At 35.7% G+C, this 23,926-nt stretch overlaps 1 protein-coding gene across 4 annotated transcripts in view; it reads right to left on the bottom strand.

Annotated features, from left to right (window-relative positions):
* The window catches only part of SCAF4 (SR-related CTD associated factor 4), a 61,137-nt gene that overhangs the window by 30,926 nt on the left and 6,285 nt on the right, over positions 1 to 23,926 (bottom strand). For 2 of the 4 annotated variants that reach the window (XM_045436882.1, XM_045436884.1), the window contains exons 2-7: positions 6,713 to 6,796; positions 5,502 to 5,546; positions 3,845 to 4,006; positions 2,563 to 2,698; positions 2,117 to 2,256; positions 1,329 to 1,505 (exon numbers count right to left, since the gene is read on the bottom strand). In XM_045436882.1, coding sequence (XP_045292838.1) covers positions 1,329 to 1,505; positions 2,117 to 2,256; positions 2,563 to 2,698; positions 3,845 to 4,006; positions 5,502 to 5,546; positions 6,713 to 6,796 — 744 coding nt within the window. The remainder of the gene's footprint in view (positions 1 to 1,328; positions 1,506 to 2,116; positions 2,257 to 2,562; positions 2,699 to 3,844; positions 4,007 to 5,501; positions 5,547 to 6,712; positions 6,797 to 23,926) is intronic. The other 2 variants (XM_045436883.1, XM_045436885.1) reach the window with 1 other exon arrangement.

Raw genomic sequence — 23,926 nt, 5'->3', positions numbered from 1 at the left:
TTTGTTTTGAGAGAGAGCGTGCACGAGCAGGGGAAGGGCAGAGAGAAAGAAAGAATCCCAAGCAGGCTACACTCTGTCAGTGAAGAGCCCAATGCGGGGCTCAGACTCCTGAACCATGAGATCATGACCTGAGCCAAAATCAAGAAGTGGACGCTTAACTGACTGAGCCACCCAGGTGCCACTATTCAAACTTCTTTTAATCAGTGGTTTTTCATAAATCACTAAGATATAATGACAACCAGTATATACCAAATGCATTCTTTTTTGTTTAAGTGGGCTTCATGCCCAGTGCAGAGCCCAACGAAGGACTTGAACCCACAATTCTGAGATCAAGACATGAGCTAAGATTGAGTCGGACACTTAATCAACTGAGCCACCCAGGCACCCCCAAAATGGATTCTTAATTTGGACTACCAGCAATAAAGTTATTATATCTTAAAATTAAAATCTGGAAAGAATAAAAAATTTTAGAGATGACTAAACTAAAAATTATCACTTCATTCTAGGGTTTTCAAATATTTTTGCTTTTGCAGTGAGACCTGTAAGATGAAATCAAAGTTTATATAGTCATAAACCCAATAAATACACAAGACATAAAACAGCTAAGATAGAGTTGCTTGAGTTAACATTTCAATGGGAAGCTCTAAGCTGTGCAAATTCAGCACATCTATGCCCTCACTAGCTCAGCTCCTTAAACATGCCTATGGCCAACAAAGTTGGAAGACACTGAACAAAACTCTGAAGTTATACATATTGTAACTAAGTTTTAACAGCAAAAAGCACAAGGTAACTTAATTGTCTATCAATAGAGGAATGGCTAAACTGTGACACACAGATGTAATAGAATATCCCTAATAAGCACTCAGTAAAAATGTAGAACTAAATCTACTAACCTTAACAACAAAGAAGATTAAGATAAAAACAAGCAAGTTAAAAACTGTATATATTTTCTTTATAATATTTATAATTTATATTTATAACATTTATAATATTACCTATTGTGACATACAAACATATTATGACCAATAAAGAAAAATATATCCATGGGAAATTAGTTCGGAAAAGAGTAGTTATCTCCCAAGTATGGGGGTTAACGGTGAAAGCTTTCCTGTTTTCTTTTCCATTTCCTTTTTACTGGAAATTTTTGTAATGAGTATATATTACATTTATAACCAGGAAAAATAATCAATGTTTTGATATTGAGGGGGAAAATTCCTCCAACCAAAAAACAACAAAATGAACAATCTAGAGAGAAAGTAGAGAAGTAACTTCCACATTCCAAATTGAGTGGTCTAAACAGTTAAGGTGGGTTATTGAGTGAAGCCTACCTTGTCAAATGCAGTTTTTTGCTCAGGCGGGGGGAAAGCAGCTTTTTGTTCAGGTGGCTGTGCAGGAGCCGTCTTTAACTGAGCCGTGATAGCCTGGACCTGCGCCATCACAGCATTGTCAATGGCGGGAGACTGTGGTTTTGGAGGTTGCTGAAAAGTCTGAAGGATCTGCTGAAGCTTAAAAAATGGGAAAACTGATAAACCACATAGCAAAGTATAATCATAGTATCAAAAGTTAATTTACTGAAGAGAAAAAATTCTTAAAGGTGACTCAAAATAGCGTAGGCACAAAGTAAACTGGAAAAAGAAAACACCTTTTAGTAATTGTTAAGTCTGTTGTAAGTATCAGGGATTGGGGTCACTTAAGGTTAAAAATATATGCTGACACCCCAAAGGCAGAAAATGATGGTCAAAAAGAGAAAATACATTGAACTGTAGACAAGGTAAATAAACGTTTTCTAGAAAAATGTAAAATTCACCTCCAATCCAAATAATTTTGAAGTTAATTGGAAATGCTAGAATTATGAGCAACAGTACCAACCAGTCAGCAGTTCTGAGGTTCTCTTCAAAGAGGTATTGCCATTTCTCAGTATGTGGCTCCCTTATTTTTCACCTTTCCCACATCTTCTCTATTTATCCCTATTCCATTACCTTCCTACTGAAGGCTTTTCCAGGTGAAAAGTAGAAATATTTCCTCCCTTGAATGTCCTCACTAGTTAGGAAAGGAAAATCAAAACTGACAATAGTACCTAACTGCAAGGAATTTAATCTCCAGACAGGTAGTTTACCTGTTGACCTTGAGTTGTCTGAAACAGTTGGGCCACAGCAGCAAAAGCATCAGAGCTAGGCAACTGTGGTACAGATGGTACAGAGTTTGTAGTGGCTTGGGGGGGTTCAGAAGAAACTTTAACTGGAGGTGGAGGTGAGCCTAAAAAAGAAAAGGTCATTAAGACCTACAAAAACTTTAATCTACACATTTTCCTTGTTGAACTCCATTAAGCTTTTTTACTATAACAACATTCCATTCATTTTAATATATAGTAAAAACACAGATCGTGGTACTACAGCAAATACTGAAAGAGCATATTTTTACTAGAAATAAGAATTATGGAAAGTAAACCATAACTTCCAATTTCTTTTTATGGAAAAATTCCACCAGTACAAACAGACTTCAAACTTCACGTGCAGAAAAAGTTGTAACATTTTCTAAGCTCATAGATATATTTGACCATACCTTCATTATTAGTAACATTTTCTGGTACTGGAGCGGCATTACTAGTTCCTGCTGCCATGTCCAAAAGAGGCTGAATAATTTCAATTTTGAATACTCCATTTTTTTGCCAAAGGTTCAGCACGCGAACTATTTTACTCTGTTATGTGTAACAAAACATGAATATACAATAAATATTTGCATAAATAATGTATTATACGTCTTACTAAAAAAAAAAAAATCCCAAGGCTAGTATTTCTGTACTAAATCTATTTCACAAACAGAAAAAAAAAGTTATCTTCAGAATTACAACCTGGTTAAAAACTACTCTGATAAAGTAAAAAACAAAGAAGGGGGAAAAAAAGGGGGGGGGGGGGGGAGAATCAGAAAAGAAATATAACCTGGATAATCCAAATAATAATAAAAAATGTATTTGAAATTTTCATTTCATTTATGATTACAAAAAAATGCCATCACCGACAAAAAAAGTTATCTGAGGAAAGTAAATGAAGTGAAGAAGGATTTCTTCAGGATAATTATAACAGTTAAAATATTTACGAAACTGATCTTTAACTGATAGGTAAGTAATCTTATGGAGCAATAAATATGGAGAGCCAGAGATGTATTATTCATGGGAGTAACTCTTATGTCCTACTCAAGATATGATCTTTTCTCCTGTATACTTATCCCGTAAGAATACTCCTCCAAGAACATAAATACAATATCTACAACACTCAAATTTATATACTATTTACTGTAAATGTCCTCATTCTTCATTATTCTGAGTAGATTTAGCAGTGTATTTCTCCCACCTACTGGGAGTTCTATAAATGTCTGTAAAGTTTTTCTACCTTTCAACGGTACATAGTAAAATCAGCTATAAATACAAGGAATTAAATACTGTAGTCTGATTGCTAATGAATACCATTTATGCTCTAGCGTCTCTACAGGCAGGAGAAAGCCATCAATTATTGGTCCCTTTCTTCTGCAATAAGCAACAATATGAGAGGAGTACTGCCTTCCTCCACTGTAGAATTTATCACTCAACTACAAGTAAATCTTTCCAACAATGTCTTCTTTAAAGTAAGATGGTGCTCCTTTTTCAACAGTACAACATTCCTGAAGAACTTCACAATAAATTAAACATGAGATGACCACAACAGAAAACACTGGATTTTGTTTCAAGTTCAGAGACCACCACACAATTCTAATAGTATAGTACATTTCAAATACATAATATAAACAGATTCAAATAAATATAGAAATAACAATACAAGTTTTAATGTAAAAATGATTTTTACTATACCTTATCTTCAGATGGACAAAGATATAAATATTGGAATGTGGCAGTTATGTTTTTAGAGAATCTTGGCCCAAAAACATCTTTATCAGTTCCAAACTGATGACGAGACTGTCGCACAATTGAGTCAATTACATATAATCCTGGAACCTTGTACTCTGGTTTACACTACAAAGGTAAAAATGTAAAGTCAATACAAGAAAAGCAAAATCACAATTTGACACGCATTTATCTCCCTTTTATAGAATTCTATACATGTAATGAGTGTTTCTATTTAGAAAGTGCCTGAATATTTAGCTCTTATTGGCTAGCTTGTCAAAGTTCACAGATCCATACAGAACAATCAATTATCTTGATACTTCAAATCCCCAATAATTTACATTGCCCTCTGATCCTTCTATCTCCCCACAATTTCCTGGAATCAACATTACTTTACCAATCCCTAAGCCACTTCCATACAAATCCACTTATTATGATACCTCCTACTCCAACTTATCCTGATTAAAAAATAATTTTTGCCTTTTGAAATTATTAAAAAGGTAATTTTAATAGCATCAATTTTAATTCTACTAAAGCATAGTACCAGCGAAAACAAAAGCTAAAAGGAGATACCATTTTTGTCTTATCAAATCAACAAGAAAAGAGATATTTATATACATTTCTGGTGGTACAATCTTTCTGGAAGATGATTTAGCAATAAAAGCAAAGCCTTATTTGATCCAACCATTCTACGTCTAGAAATTTACCATAAGGAAAACAATTAAGACGCATCTAATTTTCTCTTTAAGGACAGCCACTGAAGTGAAACGTCTAACAACACAGAACCAGCTGGATAAACTTTGGAAACAATCATGTGATGGAATACTCTACAGATGTTTATGATAAATTTAGTGGGGAAAAACAGGTTATCAATGTCACCATTTTCCCTTTTATGAATGTACATGTACACAATTAAAAAATGAGTAGATCCAGATATAAATATCAAAGTCATTTGGGGTGGTGGCATGCAGGTGATTTTAATTTTTTTCTCTTTTACTTATTTACACTTTGATGTGCTACTATAAAAACTTCTACTGGCCATTTTTTGGTCTACTGGGACTCTAATTCTCATCTCTTAGCTAGTATTCAAAGGCCATGGATCAAAGACAATGCCACACACATTTATTAGTATATACCACACGACACAGCTCCAGGTTGGGGAAGAAGACAGAGGTTTAAGTATCCGTTCTCAGTCCTCTGGTGAGACAGATGTGTGCTAATCACATGGTTATAAAACCAGATACAACTGTGAAACTGAAAAATGATTTAATTATGGCAGAAGCAGAAAAAAATTAGAAAGAAAAACTTTACAAAGTGATTTCATTTTGAAATACTCCAGGATTAGTTAAATGTCAACAAAGTAGACAGGGCAAACAGCAGGGGACGAATGTCAGGGAAGCATCCAGCACAGTACAAAAGACTGGCTGAGTACCTACCTCACACTCAGTGCTCAGTCAACAGTACTGCTATAAATTTGTTTTTGTTTTGTTTAAAAACAAACTCAAGCCTAGTGACAACTTTTTTTTGTAGAGTGGGTTTAAAAGCAAGCATCCAGATTACAATGAAAAAAGTAAATTACAAATACTGATAACTAAAATGAGGTAATAATGAAATGAATAGTTACCTTTTTGATGAACTTTTCTACTATTTGAACTACATGCTTATAAAGCTGAAAAGAATTAGAAGAAAATTACTATAGTTTACATATTTCCACATTTTCAGTAATATAATTAGAAAATACTTGAAACCTTAAAATTTGCAAAATCTGAATAATTCTCAAGATAATAGTAGTGAACCATGAGAAATAATCCTTAGTCAACAAGTGAATATAAATCAGAAAGAAATTAAGTAAAACAGAAACTACTAGGGTGCCTGGCTGGCTCAGTCAGCTGACCGTCCGACTCTGGATTTAGGCCCAGGTCATCATCTCATGGTTAGTGGGATTAAGCTCCTTGTCTGACTCTGTGCTGATAAGGGAGAGCCTATTTGGGTCTCTCTCTGCCCCTCCCCTACTCACACACTCTCTTTCCAAATATATAAACAAACATGAAATAAATAAATAACACAGAAACTACACCCCCTCCCTTGGAAAAGAAGTTCCTTTTCTTAGATTTTTAATCAATAAGCCTTAATAAAGCAGTGTATCAAGCAACTTTATGAGGGATAAGAACAGTGTAATAAAATAATAGAAACACCTTTGATTCTACTCTCCATTTCAGTTAATTCAACTTTCTGAGTCAGTCTCTCTCTCTCTCTCACACACACACACACACATACACAGGCAACTATGTGAGGCAACTGATGTGCTAATTAGCTTGACTGTATTAATCATTTCATAATGTATGTATCAAACTATCATGTTCCTCTTTTCTTTTTAATGTTAAACAATTTTGAGAGAAAGGGAGAGAATCCCAAAAAAATCACTCAGCGCAGAGCCTGACGCAGGGCTAGATCTCACAAATGTGAGATCATGACCCAAGCCAAAATCAAGAGTCAAGTGCTGAACCAACTGAGCCACCCAGGAGCCCCAAACCATCATGTTCTGTTCTGTCCAATTCTATTCTTAAATATATTCGATTTTATTTGTCAATTATACCTCAACAAAGCTTGAAACAATATAAAGGGGAGATACTATAGAACAACAAAAGGAAAAAAGCGGGTTTTGAAATAATATGTTACAACGCAAATACACTGTACTTTATTATCATACACCTTCAGCAAAAGCTAGTTACTGCTCTCTGATTCAGGCCTAAACTAACAGGTTGAATTCTCATGTTTAACAATATTTTCAAAATTTCCAAAAAAATTTTTCAAATTAAATATTTTTACTCTTACCTTAATAGCTTTAATAGCAGCTTTAGTGATAAGAATCATCTTGGCTCGAGAGATGGGAGGTTTCATATCCATAAGTGAAAAGAGCTTAAAAAAAAAAAATGAAAATAATTTAAAAATTAAAGGTAAAGTTAGAAGTCAATTCCCAGTTCTACAAAGACACTGTAATTTATTAACTAAAAGAATAACAAACTTTTGAAACTAAGTTTAAGATTTTAGCTAGTAAAGAAAATCCAAGCACTTTTCTATATAACCTGCATCACCACTAAGAAAATACAGTGGGGAAACAATATCAAACATTAGCAAAGAAGAAAAAAAAACATTAAGAAATTTACAAAATCTGTAACTAAAATAATTACAAAGTTTTGCTGAAGAACTCAAAAATGATTTGAACAGAAACATACCATGTTCCTGGACTGAAAGCTACAGTCTGACTCAATATTTAATGCAAACCTTACTGAGATTTTAGAGAACTTTAAATAATTCTAAGGTTCATTTGGAGAAAGATTCATTAAATCAGGCAAGACATTTAAAATCCTGGAATTCACAATTTCTTGGATTAGTCAGGAATGGCACCATAAATGGCACCATACTGAACAAATCCCATGACAGTAAATCCAACAATCAGGTGTTCCCCATGAGATTTAACCACCCATGTATATACTCCTTCCCCCCAAAGTTTAAATCGAACCAAGACATAATGAGAGCCCACAGAGGGTTATAAAGACAAAACCCTGACATGAAGAAGCTTATATCTAGCTTCTTAAATTCTTCTGCTTTGTTTGTTTGTTTGTTTGTTTAATCATGGGCAAAACACTCACTTAGGACTTCTAAGAACATATTTTGAAGTAAATTTCAGGGATTTATATGAATCATATTTCCTTCCATTTTCATCTAAATAATGTTGATATTTCAAATATGGAATCTCTAAAGACACAGACCTTTACTAGACCACTAAGAAGCTAACCTAAAGGACAAAGTCTCTTTTCATATGGTAAACAGTCCTACCTGGTAGGGTATCCTAAAAATTCAGAGAATTTTCACAGCTTTTCAAAACTACAGACACAAAGGGACTACAGGTAACAGTAATATTAGAAAAGGTATGGAATGACAGATACAATCAATACAAGAACCAGACTTAAGAGTTAAAACTCTGGTTTAAGCAGAGAAAGAATTTTTCCATAAGCAGTATTAAGATACAGAAAATAGGAGAAATACAAAGACATTAAGAAAGGAATTTTGTTTTCAAAAAAGTGGTTCTCTAAATAAGGTCATGATTCTTCATTATTTACCAATGTAATAAAAATTATCCTTGAGAACAATGCTCACTAACAGAAAACAATTAGAAAGGAGACAGTAATCTTTGAGATTATATAAACTAATGAGAAATTAAAAAAAAAAAAAGATAATTTAAAGTATGACAACTTAAATGCAAATTCTAAAAATGTAGGGCACCTGGGTGGTTCAGTCTGTTAAGTGTCTGACTCTGGGTCAGGTCATGATCTCAGCGCTGCACTGGGCTCTAGGCTGTCACCCCAGAGCCGCTTCAGATCCTCAATCTCCATCTTTCTCTGCCCCTCCCCCACTTGCACACCCATCTCTCAAAAATAAAACATTAAAAAAAGTTGTAAAAACGTGAATGTAAAATTCTAAGAATTTTAAAAATGAAATATATAGCATGCATTTATAAAGGATATATTCTGACCATTTATGAGTTAAAAAACTTATGAAAAATTAAGACAATTTATTATTACTGTTGTTCTATTTCCTTCTCTGTACCTTAAAGCAAAGAAAAGGAACGCAGAAAAGTTTATATATGGATCTTAAGAAAGAACAACAGTGAAAACTACTTCTCTGGTAATTAAAAGCTTGGAGAATCATATTTTCATGAAGCCTGAGCCAAAGCTAATATTCATTTAATGTACTGAATAGCACTTATTTCAGCAGTAAGCAACTTGCCATAGAAAAAAACTCAGCCAACAGAGCACACAAGACAGATCAGTGTACCTTTTGATAAAATGCTCCATAATCTATATTTAAATTATAACTTGTTAAAAAAATTAAAATACAGACTATATCATAAAGTAGTATAACCATTCAAGCAAAAGACCAGCAAGAGAACCTCAAGTGCTATCCATTATCTAAGAGACAGTGAAAAAGGTATTATGTTAATACATTTCAGGAAGAAAAGATGACTTGGGAAGAGGAGGGAACCAACATTTGTGAACTACTATGTACAAGAAGATTTAAGTTTAGTGGTACATAAATTTATTTAGTTTCACATTAACAACTAACAGATTCTCTTATACCTGTTTTGAGATGATACTCAAAAGGGTTACATCTGTTTCAGATGATGCCCAGGGAATGGGTGTGAACTAAAATTTATAGATTTCATAGCTCACAATTCCCAATAGCATACTCATACCCTTAATAAAATGCTGCTTATTGATTAAATACATACCACATCATTAACTATGATGGGGAACACAGACAAAATATCAAACACGCATTTATGTCTATATGCATTGTTTTGACTCAGGAGTAATGATGAAACACATTGAATTTAAATTCCGGATGCCTACTGAAATTCAGGCAGACATGGGAATACGGATCTGGAACACAAAAGATCCAGGCTAGAAACTGGAAAGTCACAGAATCAAAGCCATGAGTATGGGTGAGGAGAAATTTGTAGTTAAGAAAACAACCAAGAACATATAAGCTAAGGTATACCAAAAATTCCTGTGTGGTACAGAGAAAGGGGTTGCAAAAATGAACACCAGGACAAACGCCAAAAATTAAAGGCATTTGGCATGGTCAAATGGTATTAAGAGGTGCAAACCAAACCTTGTTCAGTTTGACTATGAGGTGGCTGAACAGATATGTTTCTGAAAGTGATTTCAAAGTCGAACTGGTAAAGTGGCAGGTGAGGAGGCAGAAATGCAGTTTTGGATCATTTTTCACTAATGTAATGAATCTCTGAGAGCTCAGAAATAGCAAACTAAGTGTCTCGTACACAGAGGAGGCAGAGCCCTGTTTCAGTGCTTTACAGATGACCACCCTTAAATATCTCTTATTTGTGAGCACTGTAATCCTTCTATAACATTTAAGTTTCTTTTTAGATGCTCTTTCCTTTACAAATGCCTTTCTTAAACCTTAAAGCTGTACATCTGTATTTATATAATTTATGAAGAAAAACACTACAGGCAGATATAGAAGTTTCAAAACTGGAGGTTTAAAAATTACCTTTTAAAAGCTCAGTGAATGTTAGCAATATTTTATTGACTTCTTCAAAGCACAAATTTATCCATCAGTCTACCTTTTTTTTTTTTTTTTTTGAGACAGAGCGCAAGGAGGGGAGGGGCAGAAAGAGAGGGGCACAGAGGATCTGAGGCAAAGTCTGTGTTGACAGCAAACAGACTAATGTGAGGCTTGAACTCACAACTGTGAGATCATGACCTGAGCTGAAGTTGGACACTTAACCAACTGAGCCACCCAGACACCCCTTTCAGTCTCTACTTTTGCAAAGCAAAAAGGTCCCTAGTATCCAGATCAATGCCTTCACTGGAAAAAGAGACTCAGAAATTATGCTGAAATTGATAGACTTTACTGTAACTATGAACACTGGCACTATGTATTTAAATAGAAACACCAATAGCCTTTATGATAGTTAAATATTGTAGTTCCATTTTACAGATGAGAACACTGAGGCACAAAAGTTCAAGAATAGCTAGAAGTCATAAAGCTAATTAAGTGGTAAATTCAATCTGTGGTCTACCACTGCCCAAAGCTCAAGTTCTTTCCAATAACTACCTAAGAATAAGCAAATTATTTAATTAATACTATAATACATTACCCCAGTGGAATGAACAATACACAGATATTAAAGATGATAAACACTGCATGACTAAAAATATATACATATACACACATGCATGCATGGAGACCCAAATGAGAAAGTAGACAAAAATATAATTGTTATGAGGAGTTGGACTCAAAAATTTTTTAGTAACAAAAAAAAAAAGTGACCTAGAGATAAAGGGATGTGCCCAGACAAGCAATAAGAGGCAATGTACTGTCCTTAACTGGATCTAGAGCGAAGCTGAAATTGAATAATCTTAGAAAAGAGTTAACTGAATGTTGGCTGAGGAATCTCTCAGAAGCACACAAACTTGTGCTGATGTAAGACTCAGATTATACTTACTGAATGAATTTTTAAAAACAATAAATTTCTGTTTAAGTAATGATCAGAACATAAGATCAATAATCAACTGTCTGGGAAATCCTGGCTCCACCACTTGCTATAAGAAGTTGTTCCTTCATCTGTAAAATGAAAATAATAGCCTCTACATTTAGAGAAGTTTAACACAAACAACACATTTAAAAAGCACTTAATGCAGCACCTAGCACAAAGTAAATACAAATAGATGTTACCTATTATTACCACCACATATAATTTGGTTGAAAGGAGAAAAGAATCCTGGAGATAATGCAAAGTAGTGTTTTTCAAACTGTGGGTTGAAGTACATTAGAATAGAAATATAAACAATGGATGTGACACAACTTTTTTAGTGGAACAGAGTAAAAAATACAATAGCATTGTGCACAGCAAAGGTAAGTACTATTTGGTAAAACTTCTTAGTTTTGTGTGTGCCCAAACACCTGACTCTACGTAAAATTTCAAGTCGTACCACGGGAGTGACAGTCAAAAAATGTGAAAGGCAAGGACTCAGAGAAAAATTATTTTGTTTCCAAATGAGGAAAATACAGCCCAAACTAACTGCTGTAACCTTTCAACAATGAACAGATTCCTTAAACCACGAACACATTTCTTACAAACTGCAGGAAAACAGCATCATCAAGTTAGAAAAAAAATCTCGTATTTTTCAATCAAGTTTAGAATATGCAGTATATTCAGAGTAGAAACAAGGGTAGAGATAATTCGGGCTCTAGTTATTTCTGACCAACATCCAGTCTCAGCCAACAAGCCTCAAGAAAAAAAATCTATTGGCTGTATATAAAAGCCTGAGAACCATAAAATTCAGTATAACTCCAACAAACTACTAGTGAAAAAGAAAAAAATCAGACGTTGTGGTATTCTGGAAAGAGTCAGAAAGACCTGGTTTTGATTCTGGGTCCAGCCATGTAACACAATTCTGGGCAGATTACGTAACCTCTGTAGGGCGCAGCGTCCTCCTATGTAAAAACGACATGGTGGTTATCTACTTCAGAGGTTTCAGTGAGAACTGAATTAGTTCTTCCACATGGAATGACTAGTGTTATCACCTGCAACAGGGCAGGTGCTCAATAAATATTACTAGGAGCAGCACTCTCCCTACTATTACAGCCTATATTCACAATTAATGTAATCTGTCAATGAAAACAACTATGTCAAAGCAGCCAGAGGGAACCATGCAATTCTCTAATATAAAATAGCAGAAGCAGTAGGCCGATAAACGTACAAGACCCCCTTGGAAGGCATCAGTTGGAAAAAAATACGTGCCAACAACAGACTGAGTTTGGCTTTTTGCCCTGTCACTAGCTAAATGACTATAAAAAATATAAATGTGAATATAGTCTTGCAACATGCCTGATAGACAAAGTAGTCTACAAATTATTAAGAATCATTCATCAAAAACTCTTATTTAGGGGCGCCTGGGTGGCGCAGTCGGTTAAGCGTCCGACTTCAGCTCAGGTCACGATCTCGCGGTCCGTGAGTTCGAGCCCCGCGTCGGGCTCTGGGCTGAGGGCTCAGAGCCTGGAGCCTGTTTCCGATTCTGTGTCTCCCTCTCTCTCTGCCCCTCCCCCGTTCATGCTCTGTCTCTCTCTGTCCCAAAAATAAATAAACGTTGAAAAAAAAAAAATTAAAAAAAAAAAAAAAACTCTTATTTCAATAAAGAATAGTTTCAGGAGAAGGTAAAGAATAAGAATATTTGGCCTGTGACACCTGTAGAATTCAGTTTGAGGCAGTCAAAGTAACAAGATACTCTACTATTCACTAACAGTATCAACTTTGACAAATTTAGTTAACTTCTTTAAGCTTCAAGGATTTTTAAACATGAAAAGGGGGATTAATAGTATACATTACATCTTATAAGGCTGTTAGGATTAAATGAGATAACATCCAGACATCTCAACCTAGTAACTGACACATAAGTAGCTCACTAAATAAAGCTATACAATGTCTGAGAATCTTTGCATCTACAATTGCATTTAGAGAAAACTTCTCTGTAGTGATGGTACCGTAGTATCAAAGACTCTTAAAGCTGTATAGCACCTTAGTATCTAATCCAGTACTCACACTGAATTTAGAACCAATTTTATAGTACATCTGCAGTTCCCGCCTAGTGACATAAGGCTTAATAACTCATAACTAATCAGCTCCAGTGGTTACAAAAGCCTCCTGTGAACTAACCCTGAATCTCCCTTCTGATACCTTCCCTCTCCTGTTCCAATTCTGTACAATATTTATCTCTCTCGTGATAAAATATTCGAAGGTAACTAAACCGACTTCCCTTCCACCTATCTTCTTCAACTATTAAGTGGTATTTCTTGATCTATTCTGGCTTTTTTTTTTTTTTTTTAACTATTTATTTTGAGGGCAAGCAAGAGCGAGCGAGCGAGCAAGCACACAGGGGAGGGGCCGAGAGAGGAAGAAGAGAATCCCAAGCAGGTTCAGCGAGGTCTCACGACCCTGGGATCATGACCTGAGCTGCAATCAAGAGTTGGATGCTTAACCGACTGAGCCACCCAGGCGCCCCCTGGCTAATTTCTTTTAAGTATGATACCACCAAATGGACGTCGTCCAGATATATTACTGTGTTAATGGAATCTAGTGTATTTTCTTAGTTTCCTATTTCTGCAAAAACACATTACCACAAACTTAGTAGCATAAAAGCAACACAAATGCATCTTGCAGTTTTGGAGGTCAGAATCTCTAGTCTGAATTGAGGTGATAGCAGGGCTACATTCCTTCTGGAGGCTCTAGGGCAGTATCTATTCCTTGGCTTTTCCAGCTTCTACAGGGTGCCTACGTAGACTCCTTTGGCTTACGGTCTCCTCCTCCATCTTCAAAGACAACGCGGTGGCATCTTCTTCCATCCTCCCTGACCTCTGTGTTTGTTGTTACATCTCTTTCTGATTCTCCTCCCTCTTTTGTGTAAGGACCCTTGGGATTACATTGGGTTCATCTAGATAATTCAGGATAATTCACCCATCCTAATTAATATTCTTAACCTAATCAAATCTTCAAAGTCTCTTGTAAGGTAACATATTAACAGGTTCCAGGATTCTGAAGGGCGGGGGGGGGGGGGGCGCTTATTTATGATCTCCAAAACAGCAGTGCTTAATTCATTAACTCACATCTATAACCAAAACCCTCAAACTGTTTCCAATGGAATCTCTCTCAAAACTAGATCTTCATGTTGACTTTATGTTGGTTTCGGACAGTCCTTTCAATCTACTCAGGCCATCTGGAAATAATTTTCTGCCACTTGATGTAGTAGCTACTCCAATCAGCTCGTAAATTTCATTAACGTGCTTTATACGCCTTCCTCCAACTCAATGTTTTTAAAAATAAGAACAGGACCTACTTGTGGGATGACCCTGATATTCCCTGGACACTGCCAGTCAGCTAAAATTCATTTAACACTCCATCCTGTCTATATTTTTCTAATTTATTCATAATGAAATCATGACATATCTTTCTGAAATATTTGGTTTACAGTCCTCACTACACAAAACACACTTCACAAAAGAAAAAAGATTAATGTATTCTGCTCTGAATTGTTAGTGAATCTGTTCTGGCTCCTAGACTAGAAATTTCTAGTTGTTCATAAAACAAACTAACAACCATCACAGATGAAAGTTACTGGCATTGAGTCTACAATTTCTGGAATATGCCTTTTCCTATTTTTTTAAAAAGATCTGTCAAAGCAGTAAAAGAATCAGAAGATCATTCTAGTCTAAGTAATTCTTCTAACCTTAAATCCCTCAATGTTTTCTTTAGGAATCATTCAATGGCATACTTACCACTACCTTTTCTCCCCTAAACTTTAAAATATTTGCTTTCCTAACATTTATTTTATAATGAATTATATCGATTATACATGTAGTATTCCTTCCTTCCTATTATCACCTCCAAGATGACAAATTTTGCCTTAAGCTCCTGTTATTAATACTTAACTACAAACTTTAAAGAAAAATATGAATGCTTCCAAAAGGAAACACGTACACTTACAGGCTAGTATTCAAATCTTCCTCCTGATAGATGCAGATATCAAAGCATTTAATTCTAGTCTTTCTTCCTCTTCATTCGACTCAATGTATCAGACACATGAGCTTCAACCAAATCAAGTTAACTCCAATATAACTTCAATGTTTATTAGTAACATATAAATACTTTACAGAAGTACACATCAAATTTCCTAACAGAAGATAATTAGGAAAAAAAAAACTTTAAAATCCTCTTTTCTGCAAAGATGCTTTGTCTATCTAATTACAGCCTGAAGATAACTCTGTAAAAAAAAAAAATTCTTACTGCTGGAACAATTAGGAAAGGGATAGTTTTACAGTTCCTTTTTACTTGGCATTTCACTTTATGCCTTTATATACACTTTACCAAATGTTTGTTGGAACTAATACTTTCGTAATACTGGGTAATTCAGGGGCACTTGGGTGGCTCAGTGGATTAATTATCTGACTCTTGGTTTGGGCTCAGGTCATGATCTCACAGTTTGTGGGTCTGAGCCCCATATCAGGCTCTGTGCTGACAATGTGGAGCTCACTTGGGATTCTCTCTCTCCCCCTCTCCTGCTCTTTCTCTCTCTCAAAAGCAAATAAATAAACTTAAAAAAAAAAATACTGGGCAATTCAACATGATGGGGGAGGAGTTGGGAGGTACAGAGTGTTGCAAAACCACCACACATTAAACAATGCCATTCTACCTGAAAGCAGAACACGTACAAGATGGTGAAATTGAAAAATATGTACAGGAAAGTAACTCAATTAACAAAGAAAACCCCAATAGCTGATTAATAAATACAGAAAAAAAGTTCAACCTTACCAATAATCAAAGAAGTACAAAGTAAAACAAAGAGACACAATTCTTCAATTATCTAACTGGCACAAAGGTAGATCAGCATCAAGCAAAGAAGGCACTGCCCTCTGCTGATGAGACCTAATTGGTGAGCTTTAATTCCAGAAGGAAATTTAAACCTATGTACCAAGAACTAAAAAATGTCAGTATCTTTTAAACTAAGAATTCCACTTCTAGAAGTTTATCTAAAACAATAATCATTTGCACTCAAATCTTCCATGATTTGAAAGTTAGAAAAAATATTAATGGTATTCAGTGGGATATTTTCTTTTATTTCCTAAACTTATATACTTGTATTAATATTAAAACTGAAATACTCAAACCCATTGACTTAAAAATGAAAAACTTTGTATGAAACAAAGTTTCTCAACTTTTGATTATAAATATAAGTAAATAAATAGAACCATCATTATCAGATACAGCTTATTCATTGCTTAAACCTTGTCTTTGAAATTAACACTTATATCCAAGTCAATGGCTTGTAAATCTTTAATAAAATTTTTCAAAATTATTAAAATATTTAAAAATAAATTTTAAATTTGTTCCTTTAAATCTTTATAATAAGGGATACCTTGTGGATACAAAACCCAAATTTAAGAAATCACTGTCTTTAATATAGACTTTGTTGACCTTTGTGCATTAAACAAAGTATCCCTTTGGGGTGCCTTGGTGGCTCAGTCGGTTGAGTGTCCGACTTCGCTCAGGTCATGATCTCACAGCTCATGAGTTCGAGCCCCGCGTCAGGCTCTGTGCTGACAGCTCGGAGCCTGGAGCCTGCTTCACATTGTGTCTCTCTCTGCACCAACCCACTGGCATTCTGTCTCTGTCTCTCTCAAAAATAAACAAACATTAAAGAAAGTATCTCTTTAATTACTGACATACACTTCACTGCCAAGCAAATTGTATTTACTTTCTATAAAGTCAAAAGTCCTTTGAAACCCAAATGATTAACCAATTTTCCACTTGCTTAGAGGAAAGTATACAGACAAGACAGTCTGGCATTAATATGAAATATTCTTAAGATGGAGCAAACTTACAAGGCTTTATTTTTTTTTTTAATGTTTTATTTATTTTTGAGAGAGAGAGAGACGGACAGACAGACCGCAAGTAGGGGAGGGGTAGACAGCAAGAGGGAGACACAATCCAAAGCAGGCTCCAGGCTCTGAGCTGTCAGCAAAGAGCCCAACGCGGGGCTTGAGCTCATGAACCAGTGAGATCATGACCTGAGCCAAAGTCGGACACTTAACCGACCGACTGAGCCACCCAGGCGCCCCTACAAGGCTTTTTAAAACAAAGAGTAAGGAAAAAGAAACTACTGTCTCCCTGTTCCTACTGAGCAGTCTTTCATTTGACTTAAACACTACAAAATAGTTCCACTGATTTCTCTATAAAATTCACTCTTCAGATTTCTCATGATTCCTATCCAGATATTTTTACAAGCAACAATGCTGCACAAAGTATTCTCAAGTTAAAAAAAATTTTCATACTTTTCCTACATTGCTTTATCTTACTACATCCTACATCCTCCTACAAACACTCCAGCTTTTCTCCTAGTTCCAGAATTTAGAGAAATGCACTACAAAATACACATGTAAGTGCAAATGAAAACTGTTAACATTAAATACAAAACCACTTTTGATTTAACTACTTATATTTCTATGTGAATTAAGAAAACAGCATATAGCAAACAGTTTAAACTTCATATGTTTTATTCCCCACTTTTTAATTCTATCACCCACCCCTATTTGTTAATATTTCCTGCTGGCAGAACAGATTTTATAAGCAGTTAATTTCTGACAACTTATTCTATACAATATGCCCTAATTTATTATTCTTCGTTTAAGACTAACTCTCCTACAATTTCCAAGGGTCCACTTTTCACTCAAACTTTTAAGTTTTAAGTTGGTCGGCTGGCCAGCCAGCCAACCAGCCACTCAAACTTTTCACTTTACAACCAAAGCTGCCTCTCTTTAGCAGGGCTTTTAACCCATTCAGTTTCAGCTTAGGACAACAGGTCATTTTTTTTTTTAGTCCTTACCTACATTTTGGTTCACTGAACTGCAATCAATCCTCCACTTCTTCCTTTTCACTTGACCAAGAAACAGCCAGGTGAAAATTTTGGGAAATGGCAAATATTTTATCCATGGCACTGCTCTATTTTACTAGCACCAATGCCAGATTTCAAAATTACTTTTATTGTGCCTCATTAGTGAACTTTATGTCTTCCCTCCCAAAATTGGCCAGAAAACATTTTTGTGAATTAAGTATTTCCTCCTAGACTTCAATAGAAGAAATAAAACTTGGTTCCTGGATATAAAATCATTTGATTAGAAGAAAAAATAAAAATTACCCATACTTTATATATTTTATTTATAAAGTTATTTCCACAAAGTTATCATGACTAGGTTTATGCACAAGCATGGGACTAAAATTAAAAATGTTAGCATTTAAAAAAATTCCCAAACCAATTTAAAATTTAAATAGTGATTATAAATTAGTAAAAGAAACATACATGCCTAAAAGCATATCTTAAATTTTAAACATGGATCATCTATGGATGACTTAAAAACTTACCAAACTTCATTATTCTTAAATTTTTACAAATCCTTCCAAAAGTATACATTATAGTACACTCACTACCATGCTTCAAATGTACAAAAGCTGTTTAGCGAGCCCTCTCCCCTCATAAACACTCCAGTAGACAAAAATTAGCTGCTCAAAAGCCTTCAGAGTAGCCAGGTGGGACTATGGACTGAGCTCAGATGGGTACTTACAGTACTCCGTCAAATCTCAGAATTGCCATTCTATACGGTGTGACCGTGGTCAATTCACACCATCTCTTCAGTTTCCTTACCTTTAAAATGGAAAGAATGCAAAGATACCCATATACAACTCCTAACCCATTAGGTGACATCTGGCTGGTAGTTAATGGGCAAATGCAGGAATCATTTCCTGTCCTTCCTGTGAACTGTTCCCACTGGGTAACTTCTTAAAAGAGCATGTAAAAACTAAACATATCTTATAAAACAAACTTAGGATTCAAGATCAACAAAATAATTTACAGAGGCACTCAGCAGCTAAAAAAATATTGTTTTCAATTGAGAAAAAATCAGATCAAGCAACAAAACAATGAAAATGGGTTAAAAACTAACATTTTTCTATTTTTTAAAACAGGTCTGAGATATGATTCATATACTATAAAGCTCACTCCTTTAAAGTATACAATTCAGTGGTTTTTACTATATTCCAGAGTTGGGCAACCATTAGCCCTATTTTGTTTTAGAGTACTTTAATCCCCTCCAAAAAACTCCATATGCATTCCTCCCCACCACCAACGAATTTTAATCTACTATCTCTATGAGTTTGCCTATTTAAAAAAATTTTTTAAATGTTTATTAATTGGGGGGGGGGAGCAGAAAGAGAGGGAGACACAGATTCGAAGCAGGCTCCAGGCTCTGAGCTATCAGCACAGACGCGGAGCTCGAACTCATGACCTGAGCTGAAGTCAGACACTTAACTGAGTCACCCAGGCACCCCACGCCTATTTTTGACATTAAACAATAATAAAGGCCTTTATGAAGATTCAAATATATCTCCAATGAACCCCAAAGTTGGCTGTCCTTTCCAAAGTGATTTACCATTCAGCATCTCTTAATTAAGGTGAACAAGGTGATACATGGCCATTAAAGTTTAGAGAGTATTTTATGTTTCCTCAAGGCTTAAAAGGTATATTGCTGTAAATTCTCCCATTATAGACTTTCTTTCAGCAGGGTCTTAGAATTCCACTTCAGCTAAAACTCAGCTCTGACAAAAGGAGGAAATAAAGTGGAATACTCATGATAAAATGAAAAAAGATATATTATAAATTTTGCAGAGGAAGACTTTATATAGAGGTGGTCAACTATTGGTCTTTCAGGTAACAGCAGGACAATGGGAGAAACCAATACAGGGCAACCAATAGTGGGTGAATTGTCTCCAAAGCCTCTAAATACAAAAACTGACTGAAATCATTTTACCATTACTAAACACTGGCAATTCTACATAACATCAGGGACAGAATATTTCTTCCCCTAAAATAAGTTGTTGACTGAGATGCTTAAGTTTAAATCTACTGCTGTGGTTACTGTTGAGTTTTAACAATATAGAAGCATCAAATCTGTACATTTTTATTACGTTTCTTTTAATAAGCAATCTATTCTTAGTGGAAATTCATTAGGAAACCCTCCAGTTATGTGGTCAGTGCCCAAAACATGCAGATTCACCACAACTGTGAATTCACATTTGGAGAGTCACTACAAAGAAATTTCGTATAGCTTATGCTCAGGCTCAGTTTGTTTCTCCTATCCTGTGGTTCCTATATATGAGTGTGTGTTTAAAGAGTTACATTCAGGGGCGCCTGGGTGGCACAGTCGGTTAAGCGTCCGACTTCAGCCAGGTCACCATCTCGCGGTCCGTGAGTTCGAGCCCCGCATCAGGCTCTGGGCTGATGGCTCAGAGCCTGGAGCCTGTTTCCGATTCTGTGTCTCCCTCTCTCGCTGCCCCTCCCCCATTCATGCTCTGTCTCTCTCTGTCCCCAAAATAAATAAACGTTGAAAAAAAAAATTAAAAAAAAAAAAAAAAAAAAAAAAAAAAAAGAGTTACATTCAAAATAAGATAGCTGAGTGCAATTCTTCTTTCTTGAAATCCTTTTTTCTGGTATAAATATTTACTAATAGCCAGGATAGGCCCTGAACAAAGGTATAATGGAACATAAAGCTTGAAGATCCATGAACAAAAATCATGGAGATCATTATTAGGCAACAAAATATAAGGAAGCAGACATTTACACCTAATTTGAAGAATGTTTAACTAACAGAAATCTATACTGAATTTTTTGGTGGAAATATTTTAGTGAAAAATTTTTTTTGACTGAGGAGACATTTCAAAGTCATTACAATCAATGCTGAAAAAAGACATGGGTACTACTGTGATTTCTAGAATGTATTGTGAAGTGGGTTTTTTTCTAAATTTGTACCAAAAGTGACTTATGTTTAAGACTCCCTAACTAGTGTATGTGTGTTGCTTTATGTACAACTTTTCGTAATTAAAACCAATAAAAAGTGTTCTTCATTCAATTATGGGTGATTGATGAATCTGGCTATAACTGTTTACTGAACACAAATATGTGAAGATCACCTTGACAGTCATTGGCAAATATGCAGAAATAAGGCTTGAAAGGAAACTGGAATATAATAGAAAGTCAATATTATGACAGACCAGTAAATAGGTAAGTTTTTCTACTTTTTCCCAAAAAAAGTGCTGATGCAATTTAAAAATATTAACTCCTTTTTTCCACTATAACATTTATTTGCAACTGGCATAAAGTTCAAGTTTCTTTTTTTGGCCAATCTCATGATTACTTCTGCATGAAGTAATTCTGTTGTAGAAAAGGTCTGTATTAAAAAGAAAGAAAGAAAAATTGTGCTTTGGTGGCAAATAAGCAAGGCATGCCATTGTTCTATAGTTTCTTCCAACTAGGATTACTGACCCACATGGATTTATACCAAATTCACCAATTATCCAAACAATGATAACAAACAATGATATCCAACAAATGATAACTCCGAGTGGAACTTGTATGGCTCTCTACTTTTCACTGAGCCCTGCCATCTCCCCAGCCCTGATGCCCAACTCCATCACAACCTTAGCATGGGGGTGCCTGGATGGCTCAGTCAGTTAAGCATCTGGGTTCTTGATTTCGACACAGGTCATGATCTCATGGAGGCTACTTAAGATTCTCTCTCCCCCTTTCCCTCTGCTCCTCCCCCACACATGCTCGCTCTTTTTCAAAAACAAAAAACCATGGTATCTAATCCTTTTTTTTTTTTTTTTGGAGTATTTATTTTGAGAGAGAGAGAGAGAAAGAGAAAGTGCAGAAGCAGCAGAGAGAGGAAGACAGAATCCCAAGCAGGCTCCACACTGTCAGCACAGAGCCCAATGCAGGCTTGAACTCACAAACCATAAGATCATGACCTGAGCCAAAACCAAGAGTCAGCCACTGAGCTGACTGAGCCACTCAAGTGCCCCTTAGCTTCTAATTCCTAACTTCACTCCAGCGTTACAGTAGATTTCTTGCTGACTTCACTACTAACCTGCACAATGTGCTTCACTGGAATATCAAAGTTTCTATATTTTTCTATGCCTTCACAATCACCAATAAGGAGCTCTAGCTATAAAGCAATGAAATGTAATCAATAAACCATGAAAATATTTAACAGGATGAAGGTGACCAGGATATAATAAATTATAGTATTGTTTGTGAAATCTTAATAGTTCTCAAAAAAAAAGTCGTTGACAGTGCACTTTTAATTACATGTAGTATTAGCAAAAATGCAAACATGTCTCTTCAAATCTAAGCTTTCTTTTTCTAAGTTTATTTTGAGAGAGAGAGAGAGAGAGAGAGCGTGCACCTGCATTTGCACACAGTGGGCCAGGGGCAGAGAGGAAAGACAGAATCCTAACCAGGCTCGATGCCATCAGCGCAGAGCCCGATCCAATGTAGGGCTCAAACTCATGAACTGTGAGATCTCAGGAACTGTGAGATCATGACCTGACCCAAGATCAAGAGTCAGACGCTTAACCTACTGAGCCACCCATGCACCGCCCCTCCCAAGTTTAACCTTTCAAGATATTTTTAAGGCCTAGTCTAACACAAGCCTAACTACTACCAAACTCTCCCTTTTCCTGTTCCATCAAAATAGAATATTAATCAACCAATGTTACCAAAAATTTGAACTGGTAATAGGTAAGCTGCTTATTCTATATACCTGACAACATAGCATAGCTTGTTTTTAGCTCATTAAAGTTGTATGCTTGCGAGGTGGGCTAAAAAAAAAAAAATCCAGCATATTATCTCAACAAATGTTATAAATAATATTAAAGGTTCATTGTTTATGTAACAACTTTGTTCCTACCATGTTATCAAGGTATATTTAAAATGAGATTTCAGCGTGTGCAGATATCTATAGAAACGTTACCTGGAATTCTGAAGTAAAGTATATTCACTTGTGCTCCATGGCAGAGAACCACCTACAATTTGTATCTGGTAAAAAAAACATTTCCCCACCCCTGCCAAATACCAACTACCATTTTGTCAACTTTCTGTCAGGAATTTGGTTTCACAAGACTTATAAGTCAACTTTTCCATCATTCCAAGTTCTCTCTGATTCAGTTCCTTAATCATGTGTCCATGTCATTTTTAATGAAACAAAATACTAAGCAAAATTCTAGACTTTTAGGGCAGGGGATATTTTCAACAAGAACATCAGTGATAAATGCTGCAACAGAAAGCTCCGAAAAGCCAGCTTCCCTCCACACACTATAAGGCCGGATTCTTACTGTTGTTGGAGATAAGCAACTCAATGAGGGTCAAGAAAGAGCAGAAGAATACAATGATAACTTTAATATCTAAAACTCGTGTGGTAATAGCATAACATGGTCAAATGAGGGAAGAGAAACCTCCAGTTTTACTTCAACTATTGCCCTGGTTCTCTGTATCTCTTCCACACAGTAAGAATCTTGTGTCAACTCTTTGTCCACTGCTTTAGATAAAACTCTCCAAGAAGAAAGGAATGATCAAAAACAACTAAAGACTAATATTACGGGTTAAAATGATAACAACAAGGTATCTTTATCATATGATTTAAATTCTGGAAGACAGAGGCCCCTGAGTGGCTCAGCAGGTTAAGCATCCAACTTTGCCTCAGGTCACGTCTCGAGGTTTGTGGATTTGAGCTCCAACCCCACGTCAGGCTCTGTGCTCACAGCTCAGAGCCTGGAGCCTGCTTTGAATTCTGTGTCTCCCTCTCTCTCTGCCCCTCCCCCATTCCCACTCTGTCTCTCTCTCTCAAAAATAAACATCAAGAAAAAAATTTTAATAAATAAATTCTGGGGTGCCTGGGTGGCTCAGTCAGTTAAGCGACCGACTTCAGCCCAGGTCATGATGTCGCGGTTCGTGGGGACAAGCCCCACATCGGACTCTGTGTTGACAGCTCAGAGCCTGGAACCTGCTTTGGATTCTGTGTCTCCCTCTCTAATGTTTTAAATAAACATTAAAAAATACATACATACATACATACATAAAT

The sequence above is a fragment of the Leopardus geoffroyi genome, chromosome C2, assembly GCF_018350155.1.
Source record: "Leopardus geoffroyi isolate Oge1 chromosome C2, O.geoffroyi_Oge1_pat1.0, whole genome shotgun sequence".
Lineage (NCBI taxonomy): Eukaryota > Metazoa > Chordata > Mammalia > Carnivora > Felidae > Leopardus > Leopardus geoffroyi.
The sequence above is the reverse complement of the archived record's forward strand: the minus strand, read 5'-3'. Positions and strand labels throughout refer to the sequence as shown.